The sequence below is a fragment of the Hippocampus bargibanti genome, linkage group LG17 (genome assembly GCF_051943395.1).
Source record: "Hippocampus bargibanti isolate YZ-2025 linkage group LG17, ASM5194339v1, whole genome shotgun sequence".
NCBI classification, from domain to species: Eukaryota; Metazoa; Chordata; class Actinopteri; order Syngnathiformes; family Syngnathidae; genus Hippocampus; species Hippocampus bargibanti.
The window spans coordinates 6981956-7000660 of NC_142750.1; the positions used below are offsets into that span (position 1 = coordinate 6981956).

The 18705-nt window shown below is 42.8% G+C and overlaps 1 protein-coding gene across 1 annotated transcript; it reads left to right on the forward strand.

The window, feature by feature from the left end:
* Positions 1–8316: 8316 nt before the first annotated feature.
* fscn2a (fascin actin-bundling protein 2, retinal a) lies at positions 8317–17105 on the forward strand. The gene is made up of 5 exons (XM_089019252.1): positions 8317–9627; positions 13050–13206; positions 13969–14090; positions 14171–14338; positions 14423–17105. The coding sequence occupies exons 1-5, from the start codon at positions 8805–8807 to the stop codon at positions 14626–14628; spliced, it is 1476 nt and encodes a 491-aa protein (XP_088875378.1). The 5' UTR covers positions 8317–8804; the 3' UTR covers positions 14629–17105.
* Positions 17106–18705: the final 1600 nt, after the last annotated feature.

The window sequence follows — 18705 nt, forward strand, 5'->3', positions numbered from 1 at the left end:
TGGGACGAATAAAGGTTTTCTGATTCTGATTTGAAACCTGTACTTTCATGATGTACGTCACAAAATTATTTGGGTGGGCATTTTGGGGAAATGAACCTGAAAGTCCACTGCGTCTGAACTTTCAGGTACATTTCCACACGTGATTCATTACAACAGCCTCATGTGCTAACATTTCAAGTGTAAAGAGCTGGTTTTGAAGGTACATCTCGTCTTGACCTATAAATACATCTACAGAATAGCTTCCGCCCAACATAAGTTTTTGATCATCTCTGGACTTCATTTGCCACCCTGACCAGAGGAACCATATCAAGCTCAAGGGTTTCCTCTGCGGTCCGCCGTTCAGCATCGGCTTAAAGGGCCCACTCCGAACGTGCGGCGCATTATGGAAGTTTTAATAGGTGATCAGAGCAGCTGCTGCCAGCACAGCGTTGATTTACTGCGGCTAAGAGAGGGCTTAATGACTATAGAAGCAGACAGCTCTTAACCCTTTGATGTGCTCCGGATAATGTAATAGGATCAGGTAGCCCCCTTGGGAAAGTTGCATCCGCGCTGGTGAAAATGAACATATACAAAGCCCCGGCGCTTTGGGAATCCAATTACACCATCTAAAAACTCCTTAATAAGAGAGTGCCGCCCCCGTGCAGTTCAGTTGGAACAACACATGGCTTGAACCGTCGGTCAAAGCGTTTGACACTGTCGTAACGGACGTGCACCAATGTGTAAATGCGCTCCAATCCAAATCCATACGCACTTGGGTTTCCTGTTGACAGGTGGTACCGTGCTCGAGGAAATAAAAGCTTAACTGCCGCAAACGGCCCAGGCAGGTTTAGTACTATGACGGAGCGCCATTAGAGTGCTGGTCCGGTCGTTTGCACTACTCAGATCATGTAACATCCAGTTTGAAGGCCAAGGGGGCACACATTTGGTTTTGCACAGTCCGAAGATGCATTGTGTGCACCACATCATGGCAGATTATTTTTTTTTAATGAAACAGACATGAAACTTTGAGCTGTTCAGAGTTTGAGCCAAGTGCAGAGTGCGAAGTAGCTTGACCGATCTGTGACGATGTGGCAATGTGACTGTGCCACGGAGCAACAGACCAAGAAGAAGCTTGGCTTCTCAGGTAACTCACTTGATTACAGTCCAAATTTCCACAGTGATATGACTTAGATTTAGAGGAAACATTAACGAAAATTAGCTAATCGGATTAACGTTGTTTGGGGGTGTGGGAATTGGGTCTAAAATTAACCGGACTATCTTTACATGGCATTTTGAAGCATTCATCATACAACAATTGAAAATCTTTGCCAACCGGCTGTTCATCCCGATATAAAATTGGACCCCGGGACCCATTAACAAATATAGGAATTACAGCTCAATTGTCCAATGGCTCTTGGTTTGCCAGGCTGTAATCAAAAACATATGGAATGTTCAACAACAACAACAACAACAACAACAAAGTCCATTATTACAGTAAGGATGTGTCCCAGTAGCTCATGAATTAAAAGCGAAGCAGATACGGGTGACTGTGAATGATGGTGGGCTTCCGGCAGCCGCCAAATCGCTACTCACCAATGCCAAGTGAGAAGGCGCCAGGCACTTCCTGTTGTAAACACGCAACCCACATTTAGGGAGAGTGTGACGGGTAGGGGGGGAGGCTGGTTGAGAGACAACAAGGGGGATGTAGAGATGTCCCCAGCTGCTCCATGAAAATGTCCCCAATGAAACAAATGTGTTCAATTTGTTTGTCTGTTTGAGGGGTGCGTTGAGACAAATGGCATCTCTCTGTGTATTTGTTCATGGAGGCGGACGGCTTGAATGCGACTAAATGGTAAAATTCCAGGGGGTGGGGGAGGTTCTTTTTCCCCCTTCCATTTCATCTGCTGTCATTAAAAGCTACCGTGGTTCGAATTCTTTTATTATTATTGTTGTTTTTTTTTGAAGAGTCGATGTAGTCAAACTTTAAAAGAGGTTGGTTACCATAGATTACAGCCGATTGAGGCAGTGCCACAAACCTGATCAAGAGGAGAAAGGGCAGCAAAAAATAAAATAAAGAAATAAACTAATAGCTAGATAGCTAGATAGCTAGACATCTATATAGATAGCTAGATAAAAGGCTTGCCATATGGACCACAACCAATTTGAAGAGTATAACCGTCACCAAGTTAATCCTTAGTAAAGGGTCAACAACTGACTATCAACCAGCATTGCAGGATACAGTATATGTTTTTTTTCCAATCACCTGTAGCAGTTTGTCAAATTCTGAAGGAGATCGCCATTTACAGAGAGTCGATTAAAAAAAACGTCGCAGTCTGTGACAAAACCCAAACAGACTTATGCTCGAGCATAATTCTTCTGCTACGATACAAGACCGACATCAAAACAGTCATTTCAAAAACAACAATCATCAAACGCCGCCAAATTCAGAGTTTAAAATAATAAATAAATAACAAACGCATGCACCCTCAGAAGTTGAAGAGTTCAGTAGTCCCAAAATCCAATCATCAAATTTACCTGCATCTCAACTGGCTTTATGAAAGACTATGCCAGTTTTTTACGAAAAAAAAAAAAATTGTGACAGTTGTTATTGTGAATGGTCAAGTAGGGAGGGGGGGACTGACCATGGGTGAGTTCCAAGTGTCCACAGTTTGAAATAAAATGTGTTAATATGGTACTACCTCATCCTCCCCCATCCTACCAATGGTGTGTCTTCACACGGAAAGAAAGAGGAAGGGAGGAGTGAGGGTAGGGGTATGGTTTGGAGGAATTTAACAAGTTTGGCTGGTTCTTAAAACAAATGACAGCCAACAAAACAAATGTGCAATTACAAGGGAGAATTAAAAGGCTTGACATTTACCAAGGCTCATTTATATGGCCAACCATGCTCGGTTCATTGGTAAAGTCCCAATTACGGCGGGTCGAGCGACAGAGAGCGAGCCGACGCTAGCTTGACTCGGGATTGAGGCCGGACAAATATAGTAGGACTGAGGCGTTAACGGTCCGAGGGAGGTTCATCTCGTAGATGAATGAGCACCTGGATTAATGAGGTCAGCGAGAAGTGAAATGCTGAGGAAGGAGATTCCCAGCCAATGCGGCCATTTTATGCTTTACTTTTACTGCGCGTCTTCCTTGGTCGGGTTTTAGAGGGGGCAATCGGAAGGTCCCAAAGAGCCACAGGAGACCATAGAAGGAACATTTTAATTTTTTACCTTAAGATAAACGAAATGGGAGCGATAACAGTTGTCGTTCCTATTATTGTGTTCTGGTGTGATTTCGAGGAACCGTTTGAAGGACAAACTCAATTGGAAAAACTGTTTTATTTTCTCCAATGGCATAATTTCAAGACAGCTATTATATTTAATTGGTTTCCGTCTGGAAATTAGCCCATCGGAGTTGGCAAAAGTACGGTTTCCAAAGCGACGTGATGTCACGCCATTACACGCGTGGCGGCTTTTGTAATTATTCAAAGCACTTGCGCCGTCGTCTTTTGCAATTATATGAAGCTCCCTTGTGCCATTTGACAACTTTTGACTCTTTTTAGCAATGGAATAGTCACAAGGTGGTTTGCTGGCCCTTTAAACGCAGCAGGCTAATAGATGCCGGGGGAAGGTGCTAATGGATGACAACTTGAAAAATGGTTCTTATCTGAGGAAGGCCCAGGACAGTTACAAATGAAATAATCGGACCGGGCACATTAATCCATGCTCATGCCCTCCGAGGAGACCTCTGCTTTACGTGAGCATGTGTACAGACAGTGTGTAGAAGTACGTCTGTGTGTTTGCAATACCTACCATATGCTTCACTTTCAGTCATTGTACTTGACAGCAAAAAGTGTTTTGTTTGTCTTATTTTTGAAGCAAAGATTTTGGCTATAGTAGAAGGGAAAGCTCCAAATAAATAACTAAAAATACTCAAAATTTTCATTCATGTTCTACCATGTACTGTATGAAGTCCAAGATGGTGCCCGAGTAGGCGGACATCAGCAAGTGCTTTCACGAGCTTTGCTTTCTTTTGTTTTTGTTTGTCTTGTTTTTGTGTTTTCTTTTGTCATTTTGTGCCGTTGTGCATCATGTGGAACGGATACGGAGGTTTTTCAGCATTTTTGGCCACGACATTCATCAAGGAGACTGCTGAGCGGTTGCGCCTTTTACGAATATGCCAGCACTGTTTTTGATTTGGGAGGAATGTCAATGCCCTTTGACTGTCATCACTGGACAGCTCTGGGGCAATTGTGCTTTTTTTTGCGCCTGTAATGGGCAGCATTTTGACAGCCCCGCTTTGTTCAGCGGAAAGGTCGGTGCTGTTGGACAGTCTGCGGCGATGAGAAGAAAGGAGTATGTGGAACTGTCGCGCCTTGCAATGGAAGCGGATTTACGTGGGATCAGGAGATGTGTGACAAACTCTTTTCATCATTGGATGCTAAAGCTTCGTGTATACTTTCAACATTTAGCTTGTAGTAGACGCGCACATTCCACCATGACGTCCCTGATCCACTGGTCAAAAGGACGCTTTGATCTTCTCCTGTTTCATCTAGAACTGATTCATCCAACAAAGAGGGTGCAGAAAGTGCTTAAGATTGAATGACTGCGTCCTTGTGGTGTCATTATTTGTTATATATTTTTGTTCTTTTGACTTCAAGATGGCGCCGTAGGAGTGGCTGCCTTTACAGCAGCTCCTGTATATTGTTTTTTTTACTTCTTTCTTTCCTTTCCTCTTCCTTTCATCACTCTGCTGTTGTGAAATACAAATTTCTCCACTACGAGATTAATAAAGGCTAATCCAATCCAATAAAGTCCACTGGCGGACTCACGTGACTTTAGGTGAGAGGCACGGTCCACCCAGAAGCGATTGGCAATCAATCACAGAGCAAGCGAAGGGACATTTGAGCCACAATTCGCAATCTGGCATCTAATGGACACCGAGCACTACAATGCCACCGTAAAAATGATGTAAGGTTATTGCTCGGAAGGTTCCTGGAGTGCCAGGCAACCTAGGAAGGAAGGGGGGGCAGCAGAAGGACAATGCAAAGGCTGGTCCCATTAGCTGAATATTAGCATCATCGTCGGCTTTGGGCCATGTGACAGGAACCACAACGCCTCTCACAGAATGCTTTTTGTCAGCCCCCTTGTACAAATGTTTAAATATTGTCTTCTTCATGGACAAATGGACCGGGGGGTTTATTATTCCACGTCTTTAAACGCAAACAAATTAAATCAGCTTTTGTTTTGTGTTCAACTGGGCGAATGACTCCCTGAAGACCGATGAGAAAATGAAAAACATTCATCTTTTGGATTTTTTCCTTCATTTGTCAGCTGTTCAGCCAATTGCAGACATGCCGTGACATATTTGTTGGTCAACACTGCCATCTGCTGTACATGTCTACACCCATCTTTTACATGCACTTTTACAACATTTCGCTTGTCAACTGTCAAGTTCTGGATTACTCAATATCGACAAAATGGTCAAAGCGGAAAACGCAATGAGATTAAATCTTATGTGCGCAAAGCTAACTGAAAGTAGGTGTCGTGATGGAGAAAATGCCCTTTGCTGTTGTATTTGGAAATTAATATAATGCATGAATGAGGTTTGGAAGTTCAAGTGAAGTGTATTTAGTTCGCCATTGGGGTATACACAATAAATAAAAAATAATAAACAAATACAGAACAACAGAACAAACAAAATGAATAAATAAACATAAATAACATTACATACAATTAAATCACATTAAATATAAATAAATATAATTATACACAATTAAATAAAATTAAATAAAAAAATGGAACAGATTTTTTTCTATGAAATACAAACGGACAAGCTTCCCTTTAAAAAGAATTACAACAATATTTTTAACGCATTCACCGCAGTTCACGAATTTATTCGGGAATTGAAAATATGACGTGGAGCGCTATTCCTGAATTTGTTCGGGTTTTGGTTTTTCTTAGACCCCTGGCAATGTTTTTTCCCTTCCACGAGGGGGCAGAATTTGCTATATAAGTCAAGATGTGTGTATTCCATTATATTTTGGACAGCCACCCTCATTTCAAGCTCATCTACTCCAGACCCATATCATTGAATTCTTTTTTACTGATGAAAGAAGAGAGTCTAAGGTTTCAAACTCTATTGAATGTTTATGGAGTCCTCAAACTCAATATTCTGTGGGTCCTGCAAATTGAGTGAAAATGACAAAAACCCTGGCACTGGAGTGGACACATTGTTGCACATCTGGCAGTGAATGAGTTAAAAAGTGGGGAAGAAAAAAAGAATGTCTCATATTTCTGCGCCACCTGAGCTGGTTATTGTTTTTTTAGGCTTCTCATTCATTCCTTGTAAAGCAGAAGTCAGTTTGTCTCAATGTGATGTGAGGATCATGCGGTTCCAGACCCGCAACACACGGAAAGTGCCAACTGCTAAGCTGGGTCGTAAATCGGCACTATAACTGTAAAAATGAATTAAATTACATCTCATTTATACGACTTGACGGGTTTGGGAGGCAAAAGAATAGCAGAGAGCCTGGAGTTAAAACACAGCTTGTTGATTCATGTATCGTTTGTTACTTTAATTACTACACGCATGGAAAATATGGATCCTCTCACTCGATACAACATGACCCACGAACCTGTTTGAGGTCCCCCGTTTTATAAATTGTCGCAATTTTGTGATTCCTTACGCAGTTTATCACAAGTGTTTTATAGCAAGCCATGTTTAAAACAACTACTGTATTTCCATTAGGCTGTCGTCAACACGTACTCCATTAATTATGGAAAACCGATTGCCGTTACTTGAAGCATTGACAATATCGGGTGATGGCGGTGATGTTTTGAGCAGATGACTGACAAGACAGGTGTGCTTTTCGTGAATGTAGTATGCACCATACATGCAGATATGAGTGTCTGATTCAAAATATTAAAATGTACACACAACACAAGTGGGATTCTGGTACTGAAGCTGTGGTGTCATTTACAAAAAGTCAATCAAAATTAATCTCAATTTTACTTTGATATCCCCAGTCCACAGACAATTGATTTTTTTTCAGAGTGTGCACGGGGTAGCAAAGTATCGCCAATCCCAAAAATCATAATCTTTTCAAAAGCAATCTCCCTCTAAATAGTTTTTTTCATACAAATACTAGATTCCTTATTCCATTGCAGCCATTCTTCTGAAATCTGTGATTAAAAAATGCAGTACTGTAGTTCTATCATTACTGGTACTTGTAAGCGTGATAACTCCGACTCTGGCATCCCTTCACTAGCTCTTTATACATTTTAGTTATTTTCAATGTCTTATTATTTGTCTTCAAATCTTTAAATGGCCTCGCTCCTCCTTACCTCCCCGAGCTCATCCACTCCTACACACCTTCCCGACACCTCAGGTCTGCTGACCAGACATTAGTAGATGTGCCAAAAACTAAACGGAGGTTCAGAGGGACCTGCCACCAAATTTCCAGACAAATTAAGAAAAAAATGGACAGTATACTACACTTTGGAACCCCAGATGAGTTCAAACAACCGATTTTTGGACGACTGTATTAGTGATTTTAGCCCATGTCGTTAAAACTCTAGAATAGGAAGACAATCTGGGAGTGGGGGAAATTGAAGTAGTATTGCAATGCTGCCATCCAGTGAGCATAAGGGGGAAAATCCTAAATCCTGTTAACAGTCTCTCTCTCTCTCTCTCTCTCTCTCTCTCTCTCTCTCTCTCTCTCTCTCTCTCTCTCTCTCTCTCTCTCTCTCTCTCTCTCTCTCTCCCCTCCCCCCTCCCGCTTCCTATATGCATATATAAATACGTGTATGACTTGGAAATAGGGTTAGATGAGAGATGTCCGGAAATCAAGTGATGCATATTCATATTTATCTGTCCTTGGTGCGCACCGTGACAAAAGTCATGCACGGTATCGCATGTGTTTATCATCAAACGATGGCTGACAGAAGCGCAGAGACGGGATTCAGTGTTGAATAAAAGTTGACAATGCACTAAGGTGAAGGAAAATGCGGCGACGGCAAATATGGAGGTGGGTTGCATTCAAATATGTGCCATTCAAATTCTTCTTGGCTAAGCTCACAAAACTGAAGACTTGGCATTCTGGGTAGACTTGCTGAAACAGCATGTGGCCGATAAAGAAACCTTTGTATTTACTCGGGGTTTAGGACCTTTCTTGAGGCCCTAAGCCCTAATTGATAAGTCGTCGATACTTGAACGACTTGAACAAAACAGGCGATCGCAGGAGACAGAAGCCGTCGAGAGTAAACACCTCTCCCCCGTTGGGACATTTTCCAATTAGGCTGTGGCTCGCCAGCAGGTTTAAGCAAGGATAATCCCAGGGGTTATGGCGTTGCAGGACCGACAATGTGAGCGACACCAGAAGGAAAACGGAGTGTCGGGAAGAACGAATGACGAGAGCTGTGAAGACGAGAAAAGGCAATGAAAGGCGTAGCGCTTGAAGGTGCAGCAATTTGGTTGTCCTGAAGGGGACAAAAGAGCGAGAAGGGGAGATTTGCGGTTAGCAGAACCAGTATGTGACGTCAGCAGCTTGTTGGATTGAGGTACTTTGTCCAGCTGATTTTAATCCGAAGCCATTAAGGAACCGAGAGCGAGTGTCTGCGCAAGAGGTCCGACAAAGAGAAAGTGACAGGCGTCCGAAGGAGGCCTCAACAATCCATCAAGGGAGATAAGTAGACCCTATCTATGACTTTGAGACGGCTGGGGAAGCAGCTTTGAGATTCCCTTTGAAGCGTCTTGAGGGGGTTTTCATTTATTTCCGTTGTACATTATTTGTCCTTGGAACTTTTATTGTGTCTTGGTCAAACATGCCCACAAACGGAATTAACAGAGCCTTGAAGCTCCAGTTTGGGCTCATCAACTACGAAAACCGCTACCTTACGGCAGAGGCCTTTGGCTTCAAGGTCAACGCTTCAGGCACCAGTATGAAGAAGAAACAAATCTGGACCTTGGAGCAAGACGAGCATGACGGCCAGGTGGTGTTCCTCCGTAGTCATTTGGGACGTTACCTTGCTTCCGACAAAGACGGCAAGATCACATGTGGGGCGGAAAGTCCAGACTTGGAGTGCCGGTTCCTGATTGTACCCCAGTCCGATGGTCGCTGGGCGCTGCAATCGGAACCTTTCTTGCGTTACTTTGGAGGCTCGGCCGACTACCTGTCCTGCTTCGCCCAAGTGATTGCTGAGCAGGAGTTATGGGCCGTCCATTTGGCGCTGCACCCGCAGGCCAATCTGCTCAGCGTGGCGCGCAAATGCTACGCCCACCTGTCCGCTTCAGATGGAGAAATCTCGGTGGACAGCAACATCCCCTGGGGGGTGGACTCCTTGGTCACTTTGGTCTACCAGGATGGCAAGTACAGCCTGAAAACCTGCGACAGCCGTTTTCTCAGCAACGACGGTAAACTGGTGAAGGAGAACAGCAACGCAACCAGTTTCACCCTGGAGCTGAAATCGGGCAAGCTGGCCTTCAAGGACTGCGACGGAAAATATCTGACCCCCATGGGTCCCACGGGAACGTTGCGATCCGGCCGATGCTCCAAACCGGGGAAAGATGAGCTCTTTGACCTTGAGGAAAGTCACCCACAAGTTGTTTTTCAAGCAGCCAATAAAAGATTTGTCTCCGTCAAGCAAGGTAAATCGACAAACCACACGTCCTTCCTGCGGAAGTTTTTTTTTTCCATATATAAGACGCACCAGACTATAAGGCGTACCTTCAATGAATGACAAAAACGTTTCCCAAATATAACATATAAATAGGTAAAAGTTTTCCAAATATAAGGCACACTACATTATAAGGCGCTACAGTAGAGGCTGTGGTTACGCACTACTTCTACGGGCGGGAAACGGAATCGGCGGCTGCTGACAGTACTGTAGTTGGGCGACCTCAATATGACTTAGGGCACACCTGCGTATAAGACATAGGGTCATCATTTGAAGAAAATCAAGGCTTTTGGGTGCGCCTTATACACCGGAAAATACTGTACTGATTAAAAAAAAAAAAAACTATAATAAATCCGATCCTGTTGTAATCCGAGTTCCAACGGCCACAATTTCAGGCACAATCCCAAAACAAGAGCCGATTGTCTTTTTTTTTTTTTGAATGATTGATGTAAGCTGCAAAAACCACCTCAAGTACTTTAAACAGATGCTAACAAAGACAAACAGGGCATTCATTCACTGACAAATAAACCAAGGTGTTTCATAGAAACGTACATGCCCGTTCTTTGTAATACTGTATGTTAGCCGAAAATCTCGCATGGGGGCCCAAACCTCATAGTGCCATTCGCATACGTCATGTTTAAGGTGCATTGTGTTCAAATCTGCGTGAAAAAGCACAAGGAGTCTATTTACATGGCTTTAATTGCTCACACGCGGTGCATAAAAATGAATAAAAACACACATCGGGAGATGAATAGGCAGATTAATGGATCTGACTGGTCATGGAAACATTTGCGCTTTGCACTCTGGATTTTCCTCTGTATACAATCTGGTCAACGTTTCTCAATGGCAATCCCCTAATTATTGGAAACGAGCTACTCACGTGGAAACTAACCTTGCGTTTTTCTAAGAACCTTTTGGGAAATGGACGCTAGTATGTGTTGCTCCACTATATTTGTTCCATTGAACTTTGCTTTTCAACTGGAGCGAGAACTCATGTGGTGATTATACAAAGGCGTTTCTCACGGTTACAATTGATTTCAGTCCACTCTTGCTATAATTTTCCCTTTCTCCCCACAAATCGATATTTTTTTTTATGGACTGCGGTTAATGCAGTGTAATTAAGGCTCGCCATCCTGCCATAATCACTTTTGTTTTCATTTTATAGTCAAAGAGCATATGTGAGAGTTTTATGATGATGACAGAAAAAGCAAACCGGGTCGTCAGAATGATTTTTAGTCATCATTTTGGTTCACATTTGCCTTTAATCCATCCATCTATGTCGTTTATCCTCACGAGGGTCGAGGTCATGTGCGGAACTGAACCAGCTGACTTGAGGCAAGAGGACGGTGACATTCTGGAACGGTTGCCGACCAATCAATCACAAGGCAAATCGAACCCTGACAGTTACATAACATGACCCTCCCAAAATAAAAACCCAGAAACATCAAGAAGCCCGTTTCGAATTATAGAAAGCCAAATTTATCTTGTTTGCAAGCCCCTGAATGGTCATCGGCCATACCGTGGAGGTAATAGTGGCACGAAGAAATTATACACAAACAAAATTGTCCGCTGAGGGTCAGTAACCTAAACTTTTATGCTACTCGCTTTTCATAGTCATTCACTGAAGAGGGGTTGGCTTTCTGTTACACGGATCTACAATATGACAGTGTGGGCTGTCAGGGCCTGCACGGTCTTCTCAACTGGCATAAAAATATCTGAATCACAGACAAATGTGAATTATATTTTGTCAATGAATTCTTATTAAATAATTCCAAATTGTCTTTCAGCTTCATTTGATTGCTTTTCCCTTGTTGAGCTGCTTCCAGATCACGTTTCAGCCATCATTTGTTACCAGGGTCAGAAATCTACCTGGACACCTTCACAATCTGTTCTGCAGGCCCTGGAGCATAAAAATCAATTCTGATAAAACAGTTGCTTTAACCAATCAGAGTTTGAGTTGGCAACGCAAGGCCTGCTGGAAGTCGCTGGAAACATCAGAGTTTTCGCAAACTATAATTGGCTAGTCACTAGCCAATCATAGTATCACTAGCCGCTAGTGATAAGAGCATACTGGTCGGAGCTAGCACACTGTATCTGTACCGAGCTGCATAAGCAAATATATTGTTGTGTTGATTTAAACGTGATTTTGTCAACCCACAATGGCCAAAGGAGAAGAAAGGGTTTTGGTTGTCGATTTACTGTTAAAGCCATTTTCAAGACGGACTTTTCAAGAATAGATGGACATCATTATGATTGGACAGCTCCAAAGCTAGCAAAAATAGCAAATTATATTGCAATTTTAGGAGTCTTATCACGTTCATAGTAAAAAATTTCTTCAAGTCACAAGTTATTCCCTGGCCAACAGCACCCTCCAGTGCACATGTGGTAATATCACAAAACACTCGCAGCTGATTGAGTCAACATTGCACTACTGAAGGCCTACCAGTGATATGCACTGGCAATAAATAACGACATCTGCGCCTTTTGAAAAAACAGTTTGCATCAACCCGCAAGATATGATCTGCTGACTTCTCTTGTAAAAATAACTCATGCGATATATTGGGAAATGACGCCTTGCCTCATGAAGTTTCGTCGTACTCAATTACAACAACCGAGAGCACTGCTGAACAGCATCTCAACCAGAGTAGATTTCAGGTTTATGTTTTTTTTCGAAACCCCCTCCATTTCATCGATCGGGCAACATTTTATAACTATGGCGTTGGTCCTGGCGCCGGTTTCCCCATTTTTTTTCAGGGCACTGAAAGCGGCTTAGTGGGCCCTGCAGCGAAGATTTGCATTTCACCACTCAAGGAATTACAGCAAGTGAATGAACACGAAGGGCGGAGGGAGGTTGGGGGCGGGGGTGACTGTGGCGGATTATGGTTGTAACAGGCTTAGGAGAGAGGTTGGAGGATATTTCTGTGGCATCTAATTTGACCTGCAGCAGACAGCGTTCGGTTCTACGCGTCTGTCAAGTGTATTCGCCATCACCTGACACACCCAACCAGACAGAGCTCATTCATGAGGCTTAAGTGCATAACATTGGATTGGTTGCAAGTGAGGCGACCCCCCTCTGCCCCTCCTTCCACGGCAATGGCTGACTGACACGATTGTGTATTATTTACAATCCTAAATTATCCTCAGAAACTAAAATTCCTTAACATATATGGCCGTCTGTACACAATTCCAAATTAGAAGGCCAAATTCCGTTTCAAGACAAATGGCCTCTGTGCAAAAATCAATGACCGAAAGATTCCCCTCAGCGAAAAATAACGACTCACAGTCAATAGTGCACGGGATGGGAATGCAAGGTGTGTCTGAGATATCCTCTCCGGAGGCGATTGTAGTTGTGATCCTAACAAAGAAGCAGCAATATTCTTGTCATGATTCCAGGTGTGAGCATTTCAGCCAACCAGGATGCCGAGACGGATATGGAGACTTTCCAGATGGAAATTGACAAGAAGAGCAAAAAGTCCATGTTTAGGACAAACGGAGGCTCCTATTGGACTCTTGTGACACACGGAGAGATCCAGTCCACTGCATCTGAAGCGTAAGTAGCTTTTGAGAGGTTCATTTTTCACTGATCAGACTATTACTGTTCATAAGATAGTTCCAGTTTTTTCGTGCTATCATTAAAAGGATGGCCCTTCACTTTTCCAGCACACTTGTTCCATTCAGTGTACCGTATTTTGCACACTATAAGGCGCCCCTAAAAGCCTATAGCTAGCGACCTATTAGTTGAGAGGTTGGAGGATATTTCTGTAGCATCTAATTTGACCTCTAATTTGACCGAGCTAGCTATCTTGATACATAGCTATCTGTCTAGCTAGATAGATATGTGTCTGACTTGCATGACGCTTCCACACCTTTTATTTTACTTGTCAAAATTATTTCGCAGTTAAAGCATAGTTGTCAAAGTCAAGGCCCGGGGGCCAAAGCTGGCCCGCCACATCATTTTATTCGGCCTGCAAAAGCAAATCAAGCGTGTCAAGCTCCATGATGCTTGCTAAAGTCTGAACCAAAATTTAAAATGGTCCCATTTAAACCATAACAGTCATTATTTTTTTACTTCTGATTTCAAAACAAGTCATTTATCAATAAGTTGTGTGCTCTGCATATGAGGGGATAAAACATTCCAATGGCTTTCCCACATTCATAACACCCCTTCAGAGGAAACCGTAACTACAATGTGGCCCACGACAAAAAAAAATGAGTTTGACAACCATGTGTTAAAGAAAGACATTCAGTGTCAAATAATAGAAGTTTATCTTTGACTGTTTCTTTTTTTTCTCCTTCTTTTCTCTGTAACCAGAGAGATCAATACAATGTTTGATATCGAGTGGAGAGGACACAGAGTGGCGTTCAAGGCCAGCAATGGCAAATACGTGTGTACAAAGAAGAACGGGCAGCTCTCGGCGGTGAGCGACGCTGTAGGTAAGTGCTTTTACGCGTTTGATATGAACTAGATTGCTGAACGTGGAGATGTAACCGTGTACTACTTCCTGTTCTTGGAGGGGAGGACGAATTGTTCCTCATGAAGCTCATCAACCGACCGATGCTGATCCTTCGTGGAGAGAATGGCTTTGTGTGTCACCATAAGAACTCCAACACTCTCAATGCCAACCGATCGGTCTACGACATTTTCTCACTGATATTCAACGACGGCGCCTACAATGTTCAAAGTCAGTATGGGCGAGAAAAAAAAAATAGATTAGACAACCACTCAATCGGCGCGTGTTTTTAAACCCACTGTTGTGTTTTGGCAGGTGTGAATGGAAAGTTCTGGTATGTCTCCAGTAACGGCCTGGTGTGCTCAGATGGAGAAAAGGCTGAAGATTTTTTCTTGGAGTTTCTGGAACACGGGCGGATGGCTATCAAAGGTACCAACGGAAAGTACCTTCGAGGAGACCAGGGAGGCACACTCATGGGCGATCGCACTTCAGTTGATGCATCCTGTCTTTGGGAGTACTAAAATCTCATCACGTCGGTGTGTCCTAACGCGGTGCAAGACGATAATGAGATGAAGAAGCTGCTGCTGTCAGCTCACACAAAGTGGATTGGCTGGCTAACATTTTTATGCCATGTTTTATATCGGCAGCCGCACGCCCCAATCGCATTTTTTTAAATTGAGACGTTTGGGAAGAGTTTTGGTTCCTCATTTTGTTTTTTCGTCTTTTAACTCATTCACTGCCAGACGATGTGCAAAAATGTGTCCACTCCAGTGCTAGGGGTTTTGTCACTCAATTATCACTCAAATTGCAGGACCCACAGAACATTGAGTTTTAGGACTACATAAACATTCAATGCAGCGTTAGAAACCTTAGACTGTCTTCTTTCATCAGAAAAAAGAGTTAATTCCTAAGTTATATGGATCTGGAGTTATCTGAGCTTGAAATGGGGGTGGCTGTACAAAAATACAACACAAAACATACGTATTGATTTACATAGCGCTTTCACAACAGCTGAAGCTGTAACAAAGCGCTAATATGGGCAAAAGGCAAATGCTGCCCCCTCGTCGAAGGGAAAAAACATTGCCATAGGTCTGACCTGCACTTTATCGGCACATCCTGCAAGAAAACAACAAAACCCGAAAACATTAGGGAATGGCAGCGAATGAGTTAAATGAGAATGTGATTGCCGATGTGAGAGGGGGATAAAAATGTCATCAAATCATAGCTCATCAAAATATTTTCTTTGAATCAAGGCTAGCAAAAAACACATAAAAAGAAAAAGATGAAATTTCATCCATTCAAAATTAATTTTTCCTCAACTGAAACTCGCTCAAGAAAAAAAGTCAAATCCAGACATGCTTTTAGTTTTGCAGACCGTTGCATTAAAGTCCCCTCGTCCCTCGTTTACAATCCTTGATTTGACCCAACGCTTTTAACGAGTGTGCTCCACAGGCAAGGCGTGGCCCCTAAACGTCACGACGGGCAAGTGGTCATGCCCCGTTGTTTTTTTGTAAAGACAGATGGACAATTGCCAATGGAGTTTTCATTTATTTTTTATGAGCCATTTACAGCTTCTATAAAACACTGTATGACACAAATGAAGTGGACTTGCGCAAATGGACTACAGAGTTCGAATGCCGAGCAGCGTACGGTAAAAGCAAACTTGGCTGAATCGTTGAGGGGGTTGGTGAATATCAGACATGCGGGACAAAATTTAGGTTGAAATATTAAAACAGCAACATACGAAAATGAGTGTGAACCAAAGTAAAAGCATTGCGTGTGTTTCTAGTAGGTCAAGATTCTGCATTGGGGCCTTATACTGCTTTCCACAGTAAATCACTTTAGGCTTTTATGTCTAATTAGAACAGGTTAGGGATAGGCAACATTTGGGTGCTGACGGGGTGGAGAGTGTTGACTCATCGGCATGGGCAAAATGAGCATTTCATTGTCGTGGAATTACATCATCAAGGAACTGAGGTGAAAGGGGATATAGGGTGTATAGTGTACACTAAGGGTGTCAAACTCGTTATTTGCTGCGGGACAAATTCTAGTTACGGTTTATTCTCGGGGGACGTTATGAATTTGTGGAAGCCATTACACAATGTTTAATCCCCTCCACATATTACGTATTACGAACAAATTAATCAATAACTAGTTTTCAAATTTGAAGTAAAAAATATTGACTGTTATTGTGGTTTTCATAAGACAATTTGAAATTTTGGTTCAGCCTTCAGCAAGCATCATGGAATTTCACATTTGCTTTCACAAACCGAATAAAATGATGTGGCCGGCCATATTGGGCCCCCGGGCCTTGACTTTGACACCACCTGTGTTGTACACAATTTGGCGGCAACGAAAAGAGCCACCGTTGACTGATAATAATAATAATCAAACATTCTGTGGTCTGAAAAAGACCAACGTGACGTCTGTTATGATCGCAGACCCAACCGACAGCAGCACCAAAAGGGTTGCTCAGAACATGCCGATGAAAAGTAAAAATGACAAATTAATTGTTCAGAGAGGTTGATTGTTTTGGCTCGACAATGGTGACAATGCAAAAAAAAAAATGGATTGTGCATTGGCAGTCCAGGGAGCGCCGAATTGCAGAGTTCCCCAACGCCCACCGTGACGCTCAAGTATGGTCAATCGCTTGCTAAAAATCTCATCAACCCAAACCAATCAGAAATTCTGATCAATGTAGAGCACTTTCAGATATTCACGGCTTGGTAGTCGGCTCTGAAAAAAAGCAAAAAACGCCTTTTTTGAGTAGAGAATGACAACAATGGTACAAAAGCACCATCCGTGAAGTGGAATGTCGTTTTCATCTTCCCTCCTGGAGTTGGCACTATTGTTGTAAAGTGATACTCAAGGGTGTTAGCGTTAAATGCATTCCATCGTAGTGAATAATGCCTGATTTCGTTTCCACGAGCATACTGTCCATCATATTTTCTTGGAATCAAACTATTCACAATAAAATCGAAATGTGTGGAAGAACCAATATGGTCGGGGGTCTCTTTCTTTTCCAAGTTTTATATCAATTATATACACTAGGGGGCAGTGTGGGCCTTCACCAACACATACACCGCTAGGTTCCAACTGCTGAGACAAGCCCCCACAGCATGATTTCCAGCATCTTTGAGAATCTTAGCACGTTCACTGCTCCCTCCCCCCACTACGGAGTCCTGTCATCTGGCGACACACGATTCCTCCTCATCGCTACCTCATGTGCAAAACAATATCCTTATATAATAATACATTACATTTTAAGCACCTTTCAAAGCTCTCAAGGACACTTTACAGTCACAGACAAGCATAGGTACTATAATAAATAAAAACATAATCACAAACACAATGCAATAAATAAAATACAATTATAAATAGAAACAGAGAGAGCTACACAGAAAATGCAATTTTAAATAGGTGGGTTTAGAGATGGGACTTGAAGGTGGGAATAGAATCGATGTTACAGATGTTGGGAGGAAGTCAGTTCCAGAGTTTGGGGGCAGAGCAGCTGAAAGCTCTGTTCCCCACCGTGCTGAGACGGGCAGGGGGGGGGGGACACAGAGGTGGAGGGAGGAAGTGGATCTGAGGGAATGAGAGGGAATAGACATTTGAAGAAGGTCAGATAGGTATGGGGGGCAAGGTTATGGATAGCTTTAAATGTATAAAGAAGAATTTTAAAGTTGATTCTTACGAAATATATAGAAAACAAGGGGCAAAAAGTGGTGCTTGTACAACTCGTCGCTGTTGAGAGAAACACTTATCGCGAGCTAAATTATCAACCAGAGAGCGTATTGGGGTTGTGGACCGGAGGCAAACAGCCTTCCAGCGCATCAACTTTAAACTCATCCTTGACATATTGACAGAGCAGACAAGCGATGAATACATCGACGACAGGCAGACTGGTGTCAAAGCACTTGGGGGGATTTTAACGTCCTTGAAACGGCTGTGGTTTTAAATTCGTACGGTCAAAAGTGAATCCCAGAATCGGGACAAGATGGGATAAAGGTCACCCAAACATTTCCCATTTCGTTTTTTTTTTTTTTTTTGGGGGGGGGGGGGGGAGGGGGGTTGCTTCAGTGGCCAATCATGAAACTCCACTGTCAACACTTATTAAAGATTTTTTTAAGAGTATAAACATAAGTCAAAAAAATACCAAATTAGACCCAAAATTTAAGAAGTCCAAGATGGCGGTGCTTGGCATGGCTTGGGGATCCCGCGATGAGACGAAAGGAACGTCAGCGCAGAGCGCCGATGCGTATGTAGAACTGCAGCGGCTTGGAATTGAAGCGGATTTACGTGGGGCAGGAGATGTGAGACAATCTCTTTTCGTCAATGTATGCTACAGCTTTGTGTATACTTTCAACATTTAGCTTGTAGTAGACGCGCACATTCCACTATGACGTGAAAAGGATGCTTTCATCCTCTCCTTTTGCATCTGGAACTGCTTCATGCAAAAAAATAGAGTGCAGAAAAGCGCTTAATATTGAATTCCTGTGTATTTGTGTTGTCATTACTAATTATTTAGTTTTTTTATTCTTTTGACTTCAAGATGGCGCCGCGGGAGTGGCTGCCTTTCCAGATGCTCCTGTATTTTG

Coding starts and splice junctions, on each gene's coding strand:
- fscn2a (XM_089019252.1), top strand. CDS start 8,805: ATGCCCACAAACGGAATTAACAGAGCCTTGAAGCTCCAGTTTGGGCTC. Junction 9,628..13,049: donor ATTTGTCTCCGTCAAGCAAG/GTAAATCGACAA, acceptor TCATGATTCCAG/GTGTGAGCATTTCAGCCAAC. Junction 14,091..14,170: donor GGCGGTGAGCGACGCTGTAG/GTAAGTGCTTTT, acceptor CTGTTCTTGGAG/GGGAGGACGAATTGTTCCTC.